The sequence below is a fragment of the Rhipicephalus microplus genome, chromosome 4, assembly GCF_043290135.1.
Source record: "Rhipicephalus microplus isolate Deutch F79 chromosome 4, USDA_Rmic, whole genome shotgun sequence".
Classification (NCBI taxonomy): domain Eukaryota; kingdom Metazoa; phylum Arthropoda; class Arachnida; order Ixodida; family Ixodidae; genus Rhipicephalus; species Rhipicephalus microplus.
The window spans coordinates 73,644,533-73,667,202 of NC_134703.1; the positions used below are offsets into that span (position 1 = coordinate 73,644,533).

General features: G+C 45.4%; 1 protein-coding gene across 1 annotated transcript; it reads right to left on the reverse strand.

The window, feature by feature from the left end:
* Positions 1-367: 367 nt before the first annotated feature.
* Positions 368-9,916, reverse strand: LOC119172734 (disintegrin and metalloproteinase domain-containing protein 10 homolog). Its single transcript, XM_075893098.1, has 6 exons — positions 9,851-9,916; positions 7,439-7,678; positions 5,449-5,641; positions 3,451-3,635; positions 2,356-2,536; positions 368-396 (listed from the first exon to the last, which is right to left on the reverse strand). Exons 1-6 carry the CDS (start codon positions 9,914-9,916, stop codon positions 368-370), a joined length of 894 nt encoding a protein of 297 aa, XP_075749213.1.
* Between the last annotated feature and the right edge of the window lie 12,754 nt (positions 9,917-22,670).

Here is a 22,670-nt window from a genome sequence, read left to right on the forward strand (position 1 = left end):
ACCTGCATTCTGTGGTGAACTGCTGGCATATATGTGACTATTTCTTCACTCACATTGCTGGTCAAGTAAGCTGTTCAGTGCGCTTAAGTATTTATAGCACACTGGTCGACAAACGTTGGAACCCGTAGATTTACATGGTGTAGGACAGCCTATATGTTGCCGCGTCCATTTGATTGCAAAAAAGGAATCTGGATGACTTTTGGTATATTTATTTCTGGATAATTTTAAATGGTGCATAATAAATACGCACTATGAGCGCTTTGTTGATCGAAATTTGACCACGAACAGTGAAGGTGACGTCAGCGTACAGGTGCTGACTAGCGCCACGCCACTCGTAGGTTACGGTCCTAGCGGCAGAAGGTATGAACTAGAACATGGGTGCTGGAGAAGGGCTTTCTGCGCAGGTCAGGAGTAGAGTAGGTCGTGCTCGGAACAGCCGGACAGAGTTGACGTCGTCGAACCAAACCAACATCATTCAACTACTTTTACAAACGACGATATCGTCAGCCGAATCGATTACGTCACTATAGTGACAAGCCAAGCGACCTTCTACAATATTCCCAATACGACACTCAAACTAAATAACAAAGTACCGCGAATGCATCGTCGCCGATGGCCAAATCACCACAAGGGACCCACTGGACACGCCCGCGGTGCCGCTGCCTTTGGACTCTCTGCAGGAGACGTTCTTCGCGATCGCCGCTCCAACGCCAAAGAGACGCCCCAGTGTTTTCAGTGTGGCCCCATAGCCTCGCCACCAAGTGGGGCTGCTGGCGCTACTGGACCATAGAGTTAATATACAGTGTGTATATTCACTCTATGTACTGGGCTAACCATGATGATGATGATGATGATGGTGATGATGATGATGATAATGATGATGATGATCCCGTGCGAGCACAAAGCCCCCTCTCGCTTGGTGGCGGTTAATCCTAAATGCGGCTTATTCGCGAGACGCGTATGCCATGGGGCTCAAACAACCTCACAGGAGGTGATAGCACCCCTTCAAGCTGTATGAATAAAATCATACGCGTTCTTAGGGTTTTCCGTTACAGAGAAGGAGGGGCACCAGGGCAGGGCCGGGATTTTTTTACGGTGGGGGGGGGGGGGGGGCATGCATTCTTACGCCCGTTCTGCTTTGTGTCGCACGACTACCGTGCGGAATCAATTGATTTCACTTACTTTTCCGCGGTTTCGACTGTGCAAGAGTAGATGCCAACATGTACCCGAAAATCGCGAATTCACTACAGGCCAGAATTTTATTGCTTGCAGGGCGCAGCCATTTTTGCTGGTGAGGGCGGGTGCTGGCTACGTGGACCGAATGACTACGCTTACATACAGCCTGTTCTTATCACACGATGGCCGCCAGTACTCGCTCGCCATCTACTGTGATGTAACTATCCTATAGTTCCTATACGCTGGCCTCACCGACAGATCACAACTGGGGATAGGATTATGTATGCTTGCTCTAAACGTAGATGTGAGAGTAAAAACCCACATAATTCTATGAAGTGAAGCATGACGAGTGGGCGAAGCTCTGGGTATCGTATAGATGAGTAACCGTACGTTACCCGAGCGTTGCCCCGCATAATGTAAATTGAGTGACGTAAAGCGTATATAGAAATGCAAATTTATATCGCCTTCCAGACGCCTTAGTCAGTTCGAGGAGCATTTAGAAAATTGCTGGAGTGAAGTATATGCCATGAAAGTGAATCCAGAAGCCGCCATCTTAACAGCGGCAACATACTACTTTAATATGAATAATTTGTTTGGACACTTATTGCTCCACGTGGGACTTCGTGATACATGTTTACTTGAGAAGCCTCAACATCTAGGCACTTTTTAGTAGTGATCAACTGATCAATACTTTTCTAGATGTTTTTTACTTCTTCGCGGAGATCAGCATCTCTTACCTTATGATTATGTCTTTGTTGAAGTTCACTGTAAAACCTTTACTTGTGGCTCACATAGTTCAGACAATAGCAACATTTCTATAGTGAGACCACAACTGAAGAGAATTGATTGATTGATTTGTGGGGTTTAACGTCCGAAAACCACCATATGATTATGAGAGACGCCGTAGTGGAGGGCTCCGGAAATTTTGACCACCTGGGGTTCTTTAACGTGCGCCCAAATCTGACACAACTGAAGAGAAGGCTACGTCGTAAGGAGCTTCGCCCGTAAAATAATCTGGTTTATAGACTGAACGCTTGCTCTTAACATCGTACACTAGTTTCACGAAAAAATAAGTGGCGAGGAGGAGAGTGCGCCTGTAGGAAGGGTATTGAGGTGGGAAAGAAACTACTCTACGGGTCCATGCATTGCCGCTGAATTCCAGACGCGAAGCTAGTTCACCCTGAAGGCAGTTGGGACTGATTGCTTCTCCGGCGATGAGTTCCTTGAGAACGAGCGAGATGTTCCCGATGCTGCAGGGCGAGAACTTCAGGTTGTTCGGCTCGGTTCCACGGCGCGCACTCGGGTACATGAGGTAGTTGCCTGCGGTGCCGCCCGGTGTGCACTTCGGCGGGTAGTCGTGCTGTGCCATCAAATGGGTGCAGCAAATGTCAGTCATGCATAGCAGCAGCGATTGCTATACGCTATATTAACTTAAGCACAACTTGGGATCTCGTACTGCTATTAACTGCGTCTCGGACTTACTCCATGTTTCCTTATTTCTATGCTTGCCTCACACACTTGTAATAGTCGCTTCTACTATAACCTACCACTCATTTAGGCTTCGTGTAGGCTAAATGCATCGACTTTTTTTTTCCTTATTCTTTAGAGGCTGACATTCCAAGGCTCTACTTCGAGACCCTTGTTTAGTGAAAAAAAAAAGGGTCAGTGTTTGTAACTACATACAGTTTGCCCTTTAAGCGCCTCTCGTCGCATGAACATAGAGGGTGGTGGCGACCTTTGGAGTGGGCGGAGACTATACGCGCCGCAACGTAGCTAAAGCGCCTCCGTATGTTGACGGCGCCAATTGGTGTTCACAAACATGGAGTACTAAGCCTATACCAGAGTCCTTCAATGACTCTGCCTATACCTTTACTGAATCGTACCTGTCCTGTGATTGTTTAATGTGTAGTCTATAGAAATGCACAGTTTGACGATAGCGAAGGCCGTGAACTCCTGATGCTGCATTCCACGAACGGCTCACTTGTCCCCTTTATCCCCATAAAGCCATGGGCCAAACGCAGGCCGTTGTGAGAACCACGCCATTGCTTCATTTCCAGTTTTGGATGCATTGAAAAGCTTCGTTTCTTTCGAACTGTCCCAAACGGGTCATGACATGTGTGTGGGGGGGGGGGGTAAGGAGTGAAACCTCACCCCCTTCTCTGCCGGCCTAATTTACAGCTCTGCGCACGCTTATTATAGCGGTAACATCAACTAACTGAGGCGACTCGGAAATCTCTTTTACATCTCCTTTGTCCTCACTGTCTGCACACGTACCGGTGATCCAAAGTTGTGGCCCAGCTCGTGGGCAAAGGTGACCTCGGTGTCCCGCTGCGTAAGACGCACATTGTTATTGACGAAGGTTACCAGGCCAGTGTTGAGGCTTAAGCTTCCTCGGTAGGTCAGCGCCTTGACCACGTTGGCACCGAAGTGGAACTTGTCGCAGATGCCGCCCGTATCGACTGCATTTACGTGTGCACAGCCGTGAGCATTACGAACTGGAACACAAAATCGAAGTTGAAGCGACGATTGCTCGTAATTCATTGATACGAGTTCGACGTATTATCTCACCAACAAAGTTTGTATTATAAACACCGTTTCCTTTCGCAAGAGTGCATGGATAATTTAAGTGTTCTCTTTTATATTGACGAAGGTTGACCATGTTCATATGACTCCACAGTGAATACTTATAATCACTCGCTTTTAGTTCTAAAAAGCCAATTGTCCAATAATCATAATATGTGATGATCCCACGTTATTTATGGAAACGGAGAGCTTCATTCCTTGGCAGAATTGAATAAACACATCTTAAAGAGATGGCTTCAGTTTTCCGACACATTGCTAATGGTGAAATGCAGGTCATATACTATGTGACATCGCAATTTATTTTTCACAGCAGTGATTTTCCGCAAATCAGCTATAGCATATGGTATTATTCAGCTATGCAAGCCCAATAGTTTAGCTTCCCTTGCGGAAGAGCAGGAGGTGCTCATTAGTTTTACTTCTGGCAAAAATGTTTTGTGTATTAATTTCTTAGGGCATCTTGTGAACTACGCCGTAGTGTTTTCTCGTAGCAATCCAGCAGCTTGATTGAACTGAACTCCTTAGCCGCCTCTTTGCGAGCGTAGTAAAATTCACTCGAATGAAAGCCCACCTATGAGTTGAGACAGGCCAACGTTAAAAATGCAAGACCCCCGTGTTTTAACGCATCCTGTAGGAAACCGCCGGGTCAGCAGCTATGCGTGCGCAAGATCAGCAATGACCTTTTGAATTGCCCTTTGAGCCAACTTAGCGTGTCCGTAGCTTTAAGCTGCTCCGGAACCAGTTTTCCAAGTGATCATCGAATGACCTCAGGCCTGGAGGTTATTGCTTCTCGAATCGATTGCCGCAAAAATCGCTCGTATTCATCAAGAATGAGCAGAGTTATAGAAACAGTCACATGCTTTGTTTATTCGCTCTTCTCAACAAGTGCGCTGCAAGCTAAACAGAGAAGGATGGCACATGACATAGAGGTTGCGCGGCCCGCGTCATAGCGTTGAGCACGCGTGATGAAAAGTGATCCCTCTTCACCGTTTCAATTCCTTTGAGCGCAAGTGTGACTACTGCGTAATGATAGCAGACTTTGAAGCACGGGGCCAGCACGCGTGGTACCCCAGCGCATTTGATCCAAACACCACTCTTCATTTATGTCAGCTATCGGCCAAAAGCAGCCGCGTGTCTGCTGTATGCATGGCGTCATACAGCAGCCACCGACAGCTCACCAGAAACTGAGTACGATCCTGGTGCGGGCCTTTGTATAAAAATGAGATGTTCGAAATGTGGTAACTTCCCATAAATCTTCAAGATGGCTGAGATATTCACTGCACTGCCTACTCCCCACAGGAAGCATATCGTCACGTGTTCGCGACGTTGGCGAAGACAGCAGTAGGCGTGTTGAAGACTAGACGCTTTATTCGGACGAACCTGTGCCCTGGAAACGAGAAATTCACTATAGAAGATTTCAGCGTTATTGCTGGTGGCCGCGTTAGCTCTCGAATTAGACTATATATTAGAGTCATGTAGAGAATTTTGACGGAGTCAGCTAAAGCAATCGCGTAGCTTATGAAACCTAGCGGCGGGGTCTGCGCCGAGCGTTGCGAACAGTCTTTGCGGGTGAGCTTCGAACACATCATCATAACACAAGTGGCAGCATTCTTCACCCAGTCCGAGGGGCGGTTCATGACTTTCTTATTGACCGTAAGGTAAGCACATTATGGGCGCGGAAAAAAACCACACCTTCGGACTCCGCGAGGTAGGCGAGTCCAAGCGTACCGCCGGGGAAGTCCCGGTACGTCCATATGTGCGACACGCAGAAGTTGTCGTGGTTGATCTTGGACATCTCGAACAGTATGTGTGCCGCGTCCAGGTTCTGACGGCAGAACGGGTTCGTGTGCCGCACCCTTCCTTCGCAGGAGTTGGACTCGTTGATCTGCGCGCCACGCCGTTTGTCTATCACTGCTACAAAGTAATCTATAGAAACTTGGGGGCATCCTAAGAATTTCACACAAGCTCCAGCAACACTAAACCAAGGTTTTATTCGCTCTGCACCTCTGTAAGATAAATGTTACAGCTGGTCTGAGCTGTTTACTTAAGCGAACTGTTTTTCTGCGTATAATAAGATATGCCCATTATAAAAAAATTCCCTGTTTATAGTAATGTACTTTAGGGCGAGCGTTCATGTCAGAACTTGTTACTAAACTTTCCAGAATGTCAAATTTTTAATTTTAAGTTAGTAATCTGTAAGGTATTATGAAATGCTTTATGCCTGCAAACGTACTTGACGTCATATAAAGGAGCAAACTTAATTTACTGTTGCATCTATAGAACTTGTTTTATTGCACAGCGGTATGAACTTCGCTGCATTTTTAGGTTGTCGCTGAATATGGCCATGGCGTAGTTCAATTTATCACCGACTACAAAACTAAATTATTGCAAAATAAGTTCTGCGGATGGCCGCAAGGTGGTGGAAGAGTAAACTGACGACCACTGGCTTTACTATAAAAGCCTCAAAAAAATCTGCATACAAAGAAAGCTTTTTAGCCGATGAAAAAATCGGCCTGGCCCAGGATTCGAACGCAGGACCAACGCCTTTCAAGAGTGGTCGTTCTAGAAATTGATTTAATGAGGATGCTATACAGAAACCCTTTTCATAATTCGGAAGCTAGCTTTCCTGTTCTTCAGTTGGCCGTACTAATGGCGGCTATAGTCGCTTTCTGTGAACACCAAATTCAAGCACAATTTTCTTGTACTGTTGAATCGGGCGTTTCTGACAAACAACCACGACAGACGAGCCTCAGTACGTGTAACTGGTACCTTGAAGAACGACAGGTGCCACCATTACTTGGGCGAATGCGCAGCGTAGGGAAACGCACGTGTGGATAAGGAAAAACGGTTCATTGGCAGTGTGATGGCGAACGAGTGAACAAGTCGAAGCACATGAACACATATGCTAATCAACACAAATGAACTCATGGACATAGTGATATGTACTTCAATTTGTCCATCAGTTCACCCTCCTGCTGCCAGTCGCTAGTTCCCTACTTAGCTCCATTGGTAGAGCGACCGCACTGTTAACCAGTTTCCACACTTAAGGGTGCTTAGTTTGTCTATAACTAACACGCTACGATAAAGGTGTTCGGTGTTGTTCAAACACTTTTATCGATGGTGTTAGTTATAGAAATGGCAAGCAACCTTAAGGGTGCAATCTGGTCAACAGTGCACCACGGAAAGGTGTTGGTATTCGAACGCTAGACCACGACAAATTTTTTGTCAACTAAAAACTTTCTTTCTAGACAAATTTTCTTGAGACTTTGTGCTACAAGCCAATGATTATAAGTTCACGCTTATGTGCAAGACAGTGAATTGAAATTGGACATGAACACTGTCCAAGTATAAGGAAAGGAACATGGCAGGGTAAACTAAGTTCACTTACAAACATATTAACATAACTGGTGGAGTTTTACGTCCTCAAAACACCATATGAACAGTATGCACGCCGTAGTGGAGGGCTCCAGAAATGTTCACTATCTAGTTCTCTTTAACGTGCAACTGAATCTAAAGATACCACAATCTACCAACATTTCGCGTTTATTGAAATGCTGCCGCCGCAGCCGGTATTCGATCCCGCGACCTCTGGGTAACTAGTCGAGCACAATGACCACTAGACCAAAGTGTCGGGTCACACACAAAGAGACAGCGAGAGATCCACACTGCAGTGGTGACGCACCCGCAAGCGCTGCACCTCGAATGAAATACCGGTGATGCCCTCGAAGTCGGTCTTGCTGAATATTTCCGTGGCGGCTGCCGCGTGCGTGCCCACCATTGTTGTGACGGCCTCGAGCGCTCTGTCACGATCGCCACCCTCCTCGTTCAGGTACGACTCGAACAGCAAGTGGTCCACCACCACTTCGACGTTGCAGACGCGCTTGAGCAATATGCCCGATCGTCGCTTCGAGCCCCCCGCCCCCTGCACAAATCAATTTAATCTGTGGCTTTTATGAGCAGATACATACGTATGCATATAAGGGACACGACGGCGACGGCATAAACCTACCGAATTGCTATCGCAAACAGACAGCTTCACCAACGTGAAGCATGGAGAGGCGTGAAGCGCCCGTGTTTCTCATTAGACACGTCAATAGCAATGAGAGGATGCAGTGTCCTCTCAATGCTACGACGAGAGGCCACGACGAGAGGAGACGCCAACAGCCCGAGAGAATAAGGTGCTTCACACATAAAGGAGTACTTTTTTTAGCTTAATGTTGCAAATGAGGTCACCATCCCGTTATAAGAACAACGCTCTAGAGCACGCATCCATCCTGCTCAAAAATAATTTTGCCATGACGTAGGCTCCTTGCCACTGAAGATGTAGAAAGATTTTGGTTTTACCTATTACGGTAAGATCGATGCCATATGCTCCCCGAGATAAAAGCTTAGCACGAACATGTAACAACAATTTACTAATGCCCATTATGGCGGGGCAGCTCGTTATGATCATACTGCGATAGAAGTCCCACATGGGGCTCATCTAGCTATAGATGCACCCGAATACTACACCCGAATACTACACATTTTATTTACAAGCATCATTAATAACCTCGAACAGCACAACTTCATTCACCCTTCCCAACATGGTTTTCGTAAAGGCCTGTCGTGCGAAACACAACTTGCTGCCTTCATCCATGACTTGCACACAAATCTTGACCGGAACATCCAAACTGACGCCATATTTCTTGACTTTGAAAAGGCTTTCGATAAAGTTCGTCACCACCGCCTTATGACCAAACTTTCTTTGCTTAACCTCGACCCATTCGTCTTGTCCTGGATTAATAACTTTCTCACTAACAGAAAACAGTTCGTCGTCATAAATACAGCCAGGTCTCAAATCTCTCCCGTCCTCTCCGGTGTTCCCCAGGGAACAGTACTTGGCCCCCTGCTTTTCCTGATTTACATAAACGACCTTCCACACTGTATTACTAACAATATAAGATTATTCGCCGACGATTGCGTTATTTACGCAACAATCTCTAGTCATGAAGATCAAATAGCTTTACAAACAGACCTAACAGCCGTTCAAAATTGGTGCCACAAGTGGCAGATGAGTTTAAACATTTTCAAATGTAGATCAGTGTCTTTTCACAGACGTACTAATCCGTTAGTGTACAACTACACCCTACATAACAGTTTTCTACAACTGACTAACTCGTATAAATACCTTGGAATACACATCTCAAGTGACCTATCATAGACCCTCCCCATCAATCACGTCATTTCAACAGCTCGTAGATCTTTAGGTTATATCCAAAGAACCCTGAAGTTTGCTCCCAGCCACTTAAAAAAATTAGCTTTCACCACAATAATACGCCCCAAACTGGAGTACGCCGCAGCAATTTGGGACCCACACCAGCATTATCTCATCCAAAACCTAGAAGCCATCCAAAACCGCGCTGCCAGATTCGCCTTTTCCGATTACTCGTCGTTCACCAGTGTAACAGACTTAAAGAAACGTGCCGCATTCATTCCCCTTAGTCAACGCCGAAAAACTGTGCGGCTCCCATTATTCCACAAATTCTATCATGCATCCCCACCCAGCATTTACGTCACCCAACGCCCCCATTTCTCTGATCGTTGTTGCAACACTATGCAAGTACATTACCCTCGTCCCAAAACTACCACATTTGCAGAATCTTTCTTCATTCGGACAGCTAAGGAATGGAACGCCCTACCGGATACCATTGTTAGCATTCAGGATGCAGAAACCTTTAAAAATTCCCTGACAACCATTACTGAACTGTAATAGCTAACTGAACTGTGATCTGCCATGCTATTTCTTGTATAATGGTTTCTAGTGTCATCTTCCTAGTATGGCATGTATGTATATTTTGTGTACTTAGCAATGTTTCGAAACCTTTTAAGTGGTACCTTTTGTCACTGAAAAATGTTTTCATCCAGAGTCCTCAAACAAATGTACCTGTTACCGCCCCCCCCTCTTCTTGTATGCCCACCCCTCATGTAATGTCCCTTCTGTTAGGGACCCTTGAGGAAAATAAAATAAATAAATAAATAAATACTCACTTCTATAAAAATAAACGACTTACACCGTACACGCTCTTTAAAGAAAAATATATATTTCTCGTACTCTGGGTTCAGGGGACTCCGTCGATGAGAGAGGTACCGAGGACAGTTTCCAAGATTCGTTGGCCATAGCTGCGGTCGAGGGTGTGCCGTGGGCTTCTACAAGCGGCTCGGTAAGGGAGCGCTTTCGTCTGATTCTTCCATAGGAGCGCTGATTCTTGGGATCCTTGCGGAGAGCAATAAGAAATACGTGGCAGACGGTACGGAAGCCTTAACGGAAAGCTGGAAACATTGTTAGTAAAGGTCAGCATACGCGTGTCACGAAGCTGCAGTAAAACCTGCGTGACATCATAGCCCACAAAATGTTGCAGATAAGAGAGACAAAGAAGTAGCTGATTACGGGAAGCCACGCGAACGTTCCGGGTCAGAATCACGTTTTGAGAATCGTCTTTGCACTAGTTAATCGGCCTCAAAAATTCTCGAGTATAATTGGCAGCTTTTGCCGAAGCTACAGCACGATTCCCTGTTGCACAGGGCTGCACGACAACCTGGCGTGAGATTGCGCACTGCGAATAGCGTTCTGACATCTAGTACTATGCTCGCGACTGAGAATACGATTCTCTGACACACAAGCAACATGCAAAAAAAAAAGAGATTGACGTGCGAACTTGCAAGACATTGATTCTGAGTGGATATAAATAAATGTTGGGGTTTTAAGTCACGATGTGATTGTGAGGGACGTTTAAAGAATGGCTCATAAAATTTTGGCCACCTGAGGTTATTTAAACTGCACCTAAATCTAAGTATACGCAGGTTTCAAGCATTTCAACCCCTGTCTAAATGCGGCAACTGTGGCTGGTATTCATAGAGCGACCCTCTGGCGTATGCTTCGAGCTATTGTCCGCTGTCGGGCTTGTAGTATAAGGCAAAGTAAGAGAAGCCTCACACAGAAAACATTCATGTTCGTTAACACATTCATGAGAAACACAGTCACGTTGAGTCGCGCATGAATCAACGAGTGTGAATGGTTTCTGCAACATGCCCCGCCATGGTGGTCTAGTGGCTAAGATACTCGGCTGCTGACCCGCAGGTCGCGGGATCAAATACCGGCTGTGGCGGTTGCATTTCCGACGGAGGCGGAAATGTTGTAGGCCCGTGTACTCAGATTTGGGTGCACGTTAAAGAACCCCAGGTGGTCAAAATTTCCGGAGCCCTCCACTACGGCGTCTCTCATAATCAAATGGTGGTTTTGGGACGTTAAACCCCACAAATAAATCAAATCATGGTTTCTTCAACATATAATTCTGCAGCAATCGGACAGGGATAGTTTGTTGACGGTAGATAAACAAACAATGTGTTTTGTAAATTTCGCAACAAATTTTGCATGAATTACACATAAAACTTACGAGGAAAATGATCTCACATATGTACTGTCGGCCGTAAAAGTGAGCGGGATCTGCCACGCGAGGCCGAGCGACGAAAAACGCGTCACCATGACGCGGGGGGTGTTGAGGCTATCAGCTTCTTTGATTGGCGGTGGCGCGTTTAGCCAACGTATCGTGACCGAATCTTATCCTGGAGACTGCGGCCGATATCTTCAACACCCGCCCTGTCACGGTAGTTGACACGTCTATGCTGTTTTCCGTCTAGCTTTTCGTCGCTCGGCCTACGAGGTCGACAGCGCATCCCCGAGCCTGTGGCCAAGCTCGATGCGCGGCGTATACCTTGCGTTGCTTCTTCCGTATTTGGCTGAGGAAAGTCTGAGTGGCTCCGTAGAGGCCGCATCGACCCCCCGACGGCACAACGTCGCGAGCCGAGTAGATGATCGAGTGGACGCGGGGGTCTCGGCCGGGTCCCAGGTAACGGCTGGCGCTCTCCACGTGGAAATGCTCCTCGGTGCCGTCAGCTCCGGCCAGGGCGATACGACCCAAAAATACGCCTTTCGTCAGGCCACCCACCACACGGCTACCGGGATATCCTGCACAGAATCAGCGACATTGGTCCAATATCAGGATTTTTTTTCATGGTAAATATATGTAGAAATTATCAAGACATTTACAAGCCCTCGCACCAGGAGTCTTCCACTCATGTTTTATATATGTCGCGGAAATTACAGTGATGCATGAATCGCAGCAACTCACTCATTTTGCTTTGGCTGTAAGCAGAGGCGGGCGCCGGGTTTTCCTTCAGGAGGGGAGGGAGGCAAAATTATAGTAGCCCCCCCCCCCCACTCGATTATATGGTCAAGAAGACATATACGACACTATGTATATGTCCTGTCATGTAAGCCTTGTTTCTATAGCACTGTCCCTTCATTCAAAATCAGTATGTATCAACCAGCGCTATTCAAGACCACAAAGAAAAACAACCTTCCACCCGATTGAGAAAAAAAAGGTTAAGCAATGGGATGATTCCCACTATGGCTTAAGTGTTTGACCTTCAAGGAGCTAAGATGGAAAGTAAGCCATTATGGGAATGACACAGCAGTGGTCTTTAGCCACCGTTATTGCAAAAAATGAAAAAAAAAAACTTGTGTGATCATAAACCTTCTCTATAAATAACGACGGGACAGGTCCGACTGAGAAATAGCATGGGGCAGACTCTTCAACCATTTCAAGTAATTATCACCCTTTTCCACCTCATGATACCGAATAACAACATTGACTCGAGGTACATGAATGGGCGAGATCACAGCAGCACTAGTGGAATGCTGAAGCGTTTTTTTTTTTTGCTTTTTACGCAGAGTCTGGCCTGCTTCGCCGATTCTGTCATCGACTTGTCCCAATTCCTTCACCCGGAAAGCAATGGAATGAACCACCCTTCTTCGACTGAGTTTAGGTACGTGCACAGCTTGGGTCTTAGTGGCGTGAACGGCCACGTCACCGAGACCCGAGCTATCTACACCTGGTGGAGATAGTTCAGGTCTGTTCATCGCTTCATCAGCTGATGTTCGACGTGCCGTCATTTATGATGACGACATCCCGACTGCTCTAACTATCGACCTGCCTGCATCGGTAACAACGTCGGCAGGGTATATGAGGACATCATCGACGCCTTCCTTCTTCAGTGAGCGAGTTCACAGCAGCGCTAGCGGAATGCTGAACTATTTTCCGCTTTTTTACGCAGGTATATTACCTTCCGAATGCCAAGTGCATTCGTTCAGATAATCGCTTCCTGCTGCTGTGGTCTTGCCACACAGTTTGCTTTGTACCTCTGATATTCTGTTTTTTTTTTGCTCGTAATTATTGTCTGCGTTAGCAAGCTTCTTTTGTCCGGCGAAGTAGAGCTGAATCCGGGGCCTCCAAAGTTAAACAAAGCTAACACTCGTTTGCGTGGTTCGTCCTTTGCCGAAGAGACGGGTGATTCTGATTCTGCTGATTGTGACTTAAATTCAGTGACACAAATACTTACTGAGGTAATTAAGGATCAAAGACGTATATTGTAAGATATACCTGACATCGAAAAATTCCATGAAACTGTCAAGTCAAGGTTTGATGCTTTAGATATTCGCGTTTCCGCATTAGAATCGCTTCCCATCACGCGTTCACCCGCAGCGGCCAGTACTAGTGTGAACAGCGATATTGAGCAGCTACAGATCAAGATCAATCAACTCGCTATGCGTAATGATGATCTTGAAAACTGGTCTCGCCATATTAATTTGCTGCTGCACGGTCTCGCCGAGACACAGGATGAATCCACGACGTTCTTTTGTCTAACCTTACTGAATGGTTTCAAGGAAATCTACAAATTGATTGCCCGAATATTGAAAGGTGTCACAGATTGGGACGTCAGAAGGCCGATCGACCGCGTCCCATTCTCATGAAGCTGCTCGGCCACTGCGAGAAAACAATTGTCCTTAATAACAGCAACAAACCTAAAGCGCATTTCGGAATACTATTTATCGCGTGTAAGAACTATCAGAAATAAGATATGGGATGCGTCAAAATACTTTCGGGATAATTGCTCCATTGTACGGCTTGAGCTTTGATCATGCGTTTATAGATCAAGTTCGGTACAACTGGGACGATAACACTAATACCCTCGAAAGGATTCACTCTCGCCCAGCAAATTCTGCTTCTGAATTCACCACTACTGCTTCTTGATGCCTCTGGAATGATGCTAACGAACACCTGCGCATCTTGAATGTTAACGCCAGAAGCCTAGTCAATAATTTTTCAAACTTTCTTTCGCTCATGACGGCCCATTCACCGAACATAACTGGTGTAACAGAAACTTGGCTGAATGAACGTATATATGACAGCGAAATAACGCCTCCTGGTTTCACGGTCGTCAGAACTGACAGACAACATGGCAGGGGAGGGAGTGTTGCACTATTTCTATGGTCTGATCTTAAATTTTCAGTTATCTCCAGTCCACCTGATACCGAATCTGTTTGGTGCAAGATCTTTTTAGGAAGTATTTTCATAGTCTTTGGCATGGCTCACCTTCATCGAACATAGATCAGCTGCTCACTTTAACAACCTTCATGCACGAGGTTGTGATTCCAGGTATTATATGGCCATCTCTCTCGCTGACAGGCTATGACGTAGAAACCAACTAATACCTGTGTCACACGGGCGCGCAAAAAGTCTTTTAAGTAAGCGGTCTTTTACGAAGTTGAAAGACTTTTAACAAAGAGGTGTTTGCGGCGCAGACACACGGCAGCAACGATCTTCTTTTAGTGTTTTCGTTCGAAGACGCTAGCGAAAGCGTGGCGCTAGCAGTTAAAAGAGAAGCAATGAAAATTAAACGATGTATCACGATGTACAAATTAAAGACTTGTTGCACTGCTCGTTTCTTCAAATAAATTTAAGAATAAGAGATGAAGAAACACCAATGTGAATGTTTTTTTTGCACTAGATAAGGAAGTATTCCCATAACTAGCGACGTGCACAAGTCCGTCTGGCACCACTGTGCTTTTATTTACCGTATTTGTTTTTCGCTGCTACCCTATTCTAGACACTGTATCACTGCTCTCGACTGCTCTCGGCACGTTATGGGCGACCGTACGGGAGAAAAAAATTGCCCGCAGCTTCCCTCGGGGGAACACTGAGGAGGATGCGGAGCATATAATTGGTTAACGGGGTGTTAAAGTGCGACTTACTTGGGTCGATGGCTAAATTGGTTAACGTGGTTGTGAAATGGGGTGTTAAATTGCGACTTACTTGGGTCGATGGCTAAATTGGTTAACGTGGTTGTAGGAGGGGGTGGTAAATGAGTGAACACGTACACACGTATGCGAAAGGGCGGCGCTGGTCGAAGGGACGTCGATCATTGTGTTTGTGGATTCGTTGGAATTCATTTCACCGTGACCTTGGACGTCGACGCGCCGTACAAACCAACCGACGAGCGGCAACTGAGCGAGCGAGCGCCGACCTTGAGTATATATACAGCGCGACGGCGCATGCACTGTCAGCTGTTGAATGTTCTCGAAGCGCGACGGCGCATGCGCGTCCACTGGAGAATCAGGAGAAATGTAGAATGTTCTCGAAGGGGAGAAGCGCGCGCGGCACATATGGTGGGTGACGGTGCATGCGCGCGTCAGCTGTCGAATGTTCGAGAAGGGGGAGAAGCGCAACGGCGCATGCGCGCGCGTCAGCTGCCGATGTTCTCGAAGCGCGACGGCGCATGCGCGCGCGTCAGCTGCCGATGTTCTCGAAGCGTGACGGCGCATGCGCGCTACATTATACAGCTAGCGAATGTTCGTGAAGAGGAGAAGCGCACGCGGTGTGTAGAGGAGGAAGGGTGCACAGATGGTGGAGGAGTGAAGCGCGCGCGGTGTGTAGAGGAGGAAGGGATGCACAGATGGTGGAAGAAGGAGGAGGAAGCTTGCGGGCGGCGCCGCACTACAAGCCTCGAGTATTAGATGCTCCGCATCTAAAAGCGAGGATCGCAAGCCTCACGGCCTGCCTTCTCGCTCTGGAAAGCGAGGCAGACGCTGCAAAAGGCGCCAAGGAGAGGATAAAGCAGCGCAAGACCGAGCGTCACCACGTGATATTGCCGACGCGTTGTAGCTGCTTACAAGAGTAGTAAAGGAAATAACCATTAAAAGAGTTCATTACACCTTCTGCAGGATATGAAATTTGTTTTTACAAAGAGTTTTGGTGACAGAAAAATAAGCATTCGCTCTTTTTTTCCCACCACTCGAAAATTGCTGGCACCCACTGGTTTCGAGGCTACTCATTCGGAGCCGTAAAAGAGATCGACGAACGCCGTTTACGAAAAAGACCGCTTCTGAAAAGGAGTTCGCTCTGTGCCATGTGTCTGCTGTCGGGAACTCCTTTTCGGAAAAAGACCGCTTACTTAAAAGACTTTTAAGTGCCCATGTGACAGGGGTAAAAGTTCTGTAGGATTTTTCGCTATACTTTGAATTAAAACAGATTGTTCAAACTAACACACGAGGAGATGCAGTTTATGATTTAGTTTTTGTTAATCATTTCCTCTTAGACAATGGTTGTGAATGCGAAGTTTCTGATAGCATTTCAGACCACAAGGCCGTTCTAGTATCTATTTCGGTTCCTGTGCGTAGAAACAATTTTGTCTATTCTACATTCTCTGATTCTTCACGAGCAGACGATGCATCAGTTCTTGGTCTTTTATCCAGTTCTTTTGATGATTTCGAACGCCTCAACGAGAAGGCAAGGATGTTAATTCCTTGGTGGCTTTTTCAAAAAAAAAAACTGTGACAACTTGTATTGAGAATTTCCTCCCAAAAAAGACTAAAAAGAAAACCCCCCAGCTTTCCTGGATATCGCTTGGCATACTTAACCTGTCACGTCGTGCCGCTAGGCTAAGGCGTCTAAAAAGAAAAGGTGATCGCATTAAAATACAGGAATTCAACCTTGCCAAAGAAGAACTTTGGATCAAAATTAGCTCTTCTAAAGACTTCTATTGTAAAATTACGTTGCCAGATTTAATGAAAAGCAACCGTAAAAAATTCTAGGCTTCTGTATTACCCACCTCCGCTGCCACAAATACAAATGTTATAGATAACGTCCCGTGAAGTGATCCTTTAACTATTTCCAAAGCATTCAATGAATACTTTCAGTCGGTATTCATAACTAAAAACTTAGATATCGCTAGTTTTTATCATGGCTCAGATAACTCAGTTAGTGATATTTCCGTGTACCTCGACGGTGTTGTGAACTTAATTTAAGTTTAGGAAATAAGAAATCTCTTGGTCCTGATGGCATTTCTGATATTTTTCTTCTTAGATATTATGAGTGGACTAGTCACTATTTAACCGCAATTTTTCAAAAGTCCTTATGCACCTCAACTGTTCCTTCGTCTTGGAAATTAGCCAAAATTCTTTACATTCATAAATCTGGCAGCAAGCAGTCACCATTAAATTACCGCCCAATTTCTTTGACATCTCAATCATGTAAACTTTTGGAACAAATCATCTTTAAGCGTACTGTGGAGTTTCTTGAAAATAAGATCCTCAGTGATGCTCAGCATGGTTTTGGTCAAGGCACAATCACTCAACTTGTGAAATTATCGCATGACATTTCACATGCTCTGGACTTCGGTTACCAAATTGATGCAACTTTCATCGACTTTTCAAAGGTATTTGACACTATTGCGCATTCTAAACTTCTGCACAAACTTCACGTAATTCTCAACGATTCTTCATTGGTTGACTGTATTACTAGTTTTTTAAACAACCGTTCCCAGTATGTTTCTTTCAGTTCCTCAAACTCGTCTGCTGTGGATGTGACATCGGGTGTCCCGCATGGCTCAGTCCTGGGGCCAATTTGTTTTTGCTATACATAAATTATTTGCCTAAGTATGTGTCTGCCAAAATCCGCCTTTACGCTGATGATTTTGTATTGTATAGTGTTACTAATATCAATGACGACCACATTTTACTTGATGATTTTTTTGCACAACTTTGTAGATGGTGCCACACAAGGCAAATGAACATAAGTTTTGTTAAACAGTCACTATTTCTTTCTGCAAACTCACCTCTGTTTCTGTTTGATTACTCTTTTAATGGCTACTCTCTGAAACGTGTGTCCGACTATTAGTACCTAGACCTCGTATTCACAGCCAGCATGTCTTGATCCAAACATATCGAATACACTTTCAATAAAGCTTCAAAGAAACTGGGCTATCTAAATCACACATTAAAAGATGCTCCACGTGAATTAAAACTGCTCACGTATAAAGCACTCATCTGTCCCATCATAGAATGTGCCAGCCCTGTTTGGAACCCTCATAAAGTATCCGACATCATTGCACTAGAATTGGTCCAAAAGAAAGCCATCCGTTTCTTTTTCCGACGTTACGACTGGAACTTCTCACTCTCCTCTCAGCTTGCTAGCTTATGCCTACAAACTCTTTCCGAGTGACGCGATCTCGAAAGCCTAAAGTTGCTACGTATTCTAGTCAATACCTCACGCTACACATTAACTAACGAGTATTTGTCTCCCAGTAAACTGAAGCCCACGAGAAATAGCCACAAACTCAATCTGACACCATTCTGTTCACGTACTAAGTTATATAATTCAGGTTATTTCCGCACATTATAGAAAAATGGAACAGATTGCCTAGGTCAACCAGATCATTGCCTTTAGATTAATTCTTGAATTCTCATGTAGAAAAACCCCACTACTGCGATAGCCTATTGGGCTGCAGCTTCTGCAAATAAATAAACAAATATAGTATCACCTCTCGACTGTATCGGTCATAGTAAATGCTGTTCATGGTTTTCACGTCAGGTAGTTGCTTTGTAAACACCTCCGCGGTCCAGTACACTGATGCGTGTGATGATCGCGGTCAAATGGTTAACAAATTATAGAATCATTAAAATACAGTGACGACTCGCCATACGTACGTTCGTATTGGCCCAAGTGTGTGTATACTTTGTCTGTGCGTGTGCTTACGCACACACACGCACACACGCAAACGCACACACACACAGAGAGAAACGACATGTTCTTTAAAAAACATGGTTCTTCATGGTGAGTTGAATAACGTGAACTTGCCCAGAACATTGCCCGAGTACATGTGATCGAGGCTGGCATTGACGGGGCCGCGGCTTGTCTCTAGAACAAAGTCGTCGGAGAAGGAGGATCGATCTCGCTTCAAGTGAAGCCGGAACAGCCTGGAAGTATAAGTAACGCGCATACAGAGTAATAAACATTTTTTCCCGAGTATCACTGCGTCACGTTCAAAGTACACGCGCACACGTATACACGCACCGAAACTAGAAACGCTAGAACGAGGAAAATCATTCAAGCACTCCGTAATAATGATGAACCAGCAAAGCCAGAACGTCAGGCCCCAAAGTTTGTCACGAGCTCCGATATATCGAAGTGTCTTCTGTTTTAGGTTTTCATTTCTTTATCGCCAAATTTAAGATATGTGTGTTTCAGACTTCGTGGTTGATTACGTTAGCTTAAAGGATATTATGAACACGTAAATTATTTTATGAGTAGCGAACCAAGCTGCGGCGACTACACTCTCTGTATAGCTAAATACGTTGAGAAAACCTGAAAACTAGCCCAAATGTGAAGACCATTTCAGGTAGCGTACGCTAGCATTGCTATTCCTTTACAGTTTCATCAAACTCGCTGACTGCCAGACCGCCACTTATTTAGACCCACCAACAACATACAGTTACACCGTAAATGTTGTTGCTATATGCCAACTCTCTTCAAAAAGCGGACAACACGGGCGCGAAAGGAGTGGTTAAGTTCGAGTTCGTACGGTAGTTATAGGAACAGAGCTAAACGTTACGATGCATTTCTTAGTTACTCCACTACGCACCTGTTCAGAGCCTTGAAGGTCACCTGAAAGTTGCCGAAGTCGCTCGGTTGGGCGACGGAGCGCTTCGAGCGGCCTCCTCCCGACCTCCTTCCGCGGATACTCACGGGCTCGTACGACAGCGGCTCGTAGTGCCTCACGTAGCGGTTGAGGACTCGTCCTGCGTTGTTCATATCGAACTATATTGGATTTCCACGTGAAGGAGAAAGTTCGAGGCCGCTTACGAAGTGAACTATGACTCATGTTCCCTGTAGATGAAACCTCTCACGGAAGCTTAATAATAATAATAATAATAATAATAATAATAATAATAATAATAATAATAATAATAATAATAATAATAATAATAATAATAATAATAATAATAATAATAATAATACATTATTGTTGTTTATGTTGTTGTGAGGCTTCCCGTGATAAGACCACAATATCATTATTTAGGCGAGCCGAAGAGGGGTGGGCTCCAGGTATCCCGACCATTTGGCGATCTTTAACGTGCAGTGACATGGCACAATGCCCGGAGTTCTATAGCCTCTCACCTACATCCAAATACCACCCGCTCGGTCAGGATCGAACCTATGACCTACAAGTCAACAACCGAGCTACGTGGCAATGGCATCATCGATGAGAATCTACTTAGACCCCTACGCAGTGGCAACATTTAGATGGGGCTCGATTGCAAGAACCGTCACTGTACCCTTACTGGGTGAGTGCCGCAAAACTGCTTAGTGTATGACGAAAATTAATACCCAATACCACAGTATGGCATGCCTCTAGGTCAGATTGGGTTTTGTACGTGGCATCACCTATAACTTCAAGTTGACCTTAAGAAGTGGAAATTTAAGTGCTCGTCTTTGTCTGTTAGACACAATATTAATTAGTACAGACTGACAGTGACGCCAAGGAAAGCATAGGGAATGTTATCAGTGGTATACTGTAATGTAAATGCGAATAAAGAAAAGTGTATAAATATAGCTTGCCACTTTCGGTCCCTTGCAGCGGCAAGCAATCCTTCCCTCTTTACTCCTAATAACGTCCTCCCAACACTTGGCGTCATTGTCTGTTCGTTCTCATTAGTATAAAGTTGATTTTGTTGCAATTCAACTAATTAAAAGAAAGAGCGCGTTAGGCATATGTTAAGAAGGTGATTTATTGAAGGTTTTGTAACGTAGCAACAGCGCAAGAAGACGGGCACAGAAGGGGCACCAACGTGCGTGGGCCCCTTTCATCTCTGTCTTCTTACGCCGTTTTTTTTCTCTCGTTACAATGCTACTAAACCAACTAGCTCAACGACAAACACTAATGAACGCGAAGCTGCAATGTACAGAGCACAGTTCGATAGCTTGAGCCTCTGCATTACGCAGGTTTACTTCCCCTGGTTTACTAGAAAATAGGCAGAAGAAAAGTCGCTATTTTCTGCCTCTCGTCATGGGTGCACGGCTCAGTGCCATTGGGGAACAGGGAGGCCATAGAAGACGAAAGTTCAAGGGGCCCTGCAACACTTTTTGAACCTGGTCAGAAAACACTGCCGATGGGTAGTAGAGGCTCCCGACAACACGAAAGCGAAATATTATAGCGCAGCACGCGGCCTGGAATTCACAACAAATTATCAAAATCAGCTAGAAATTGCCCTCTATTCTCTCGACAAATCAGGCAATGTACCCAAAAATCACTCGTATTAAGGCCATCTATCAGCCATTGGCTGATTTGAACAGCCGCTACTTGGCCACGCGTGCGCGAGCGAACACACCAAAAAAGCCGCGCATGCGATGCAAAAAAAAGGGGGGGGAGTCGCCAAGGTCATGAGGCCTGCGTGACGTTTTTCTGTGCCCCCCCCCCCCCCCATCACTTCCTGCTTAGCTTCCTGCGCTTTCATCGGGACTAGAGAAGAGAGAATGCAATTACAGCAAGGGACAAACCTTTGTAACTCCACTCGCACTGGACTGATTCTTAAAATTTTTGCAACGTTAAATTCGTGAGGCAATAAGCTCTTCCGGTAAATTAATTCTATGGTTACATAACGAAGTGTTCCTGGGCCCCTTTCAGGAAGAGACCCAGGTCTGACCGAAAGCTGGGTCACCGCTGCGGTTTGTCTCTTCTTCTCTTGTGTCCGTGTAGTCGTGCACCGAGTTAAAATGTCTAAGAAAAAAAACTAGTCGGCATCTCGATGAATAGCGCCGGTGAAATGTAAAGGCTGCACTTCCAGCTAAATTGCTGTGAGGTCCGCCAGCATATATAGAAAAATGTCGAAAAGGAAGAAATGCTGCCTTGGATGACACTCCAGACCTAATACTTGCTCGACTTAATCGCAACACATCAACTTCAGCACTCGCGGGGGAAGGGTGGTGGTGGTGGAAAAAAATACTGCTGGAACTCCAGCTTCACAATGAAAAAACTTTATTCCAAGGGTTTGGGACAGGCGTCATGAGCTCGATAAGTGGGGCTCACCTAAGTCCGGGGCTTTTCTGACCTGCTCGCAGTATGAGCACAATTTATCTATACACCCAACGTCGTACACCACTTCTATTACTTTAGTCTATATTTACTAAGCATGCTTACTTGATCGTATGACCGATTTAGAGTTGAAATCCGTATACCGTTACATCGCGACACGGAGCTGGCCAGTTGTATTTCTTCACGACTATTCTAGCTCTTGGCGATTAGAACATCAGAAGTAGAGAAGCTCTGAGAGCACTTACCCGAGCAAACACTTTCTGAAATGCTAATCATGACGATAGCTATAACGTAAGAAATCTTCGTGAGTAGCATCGAATGGCGACCGCGCATTCCGCCGCTCTTCTTCTTCTTCATTAGCCCTGCAAAATCGGCACGCACACATCACCAGCGCGCGCAAGCAAAAGAGCTCTTAGAAGCCGGTTCTTGACGATCCCTTTTTGTGGGCGAGTGCCAGAAATAAAGAGGTTCATCATCATCAGCAACAGAACCCAGAACCTATCGAAAAAATGAATAAACTTTATTTAAAGACGGCAGTTTCATTCGGCCGAGGCGGGAAAAACAAGGGATGAACCCGTCCCGTCCCACCCTATGTCGAGTCTACCTTTTTTATTTATTTATTTATTTATTTATAAAAATACATGGGAAGGTAGGCTGCTTCA

Excerpts from the sequence above, each read along its gene's own strand:
- LOC119172734 (XM_075893098.1), bottom strand. The coding sequence starts at position 9,916 with ATGGCCAACGAATCTTGGAAACTGTCCTCGGTACCTCTCTCATCGACG. Across the intron at positions 7,679-9,850 it reads CGGAGTCCCCTGAACCCAGA|GGGGCGGGGGGCTCGAAGCG; the intron begins GTACGAGAAATA and ends TGATTTGTGCAG. Across the intron at positions 5,642-7,438 it reads TCGAGGTGCAGCGCTTGCGG|ATCAACGAGTCCAACTCCTG; the intron begins GTGCGTCACCAC and ends CGTGGCGCGCAG.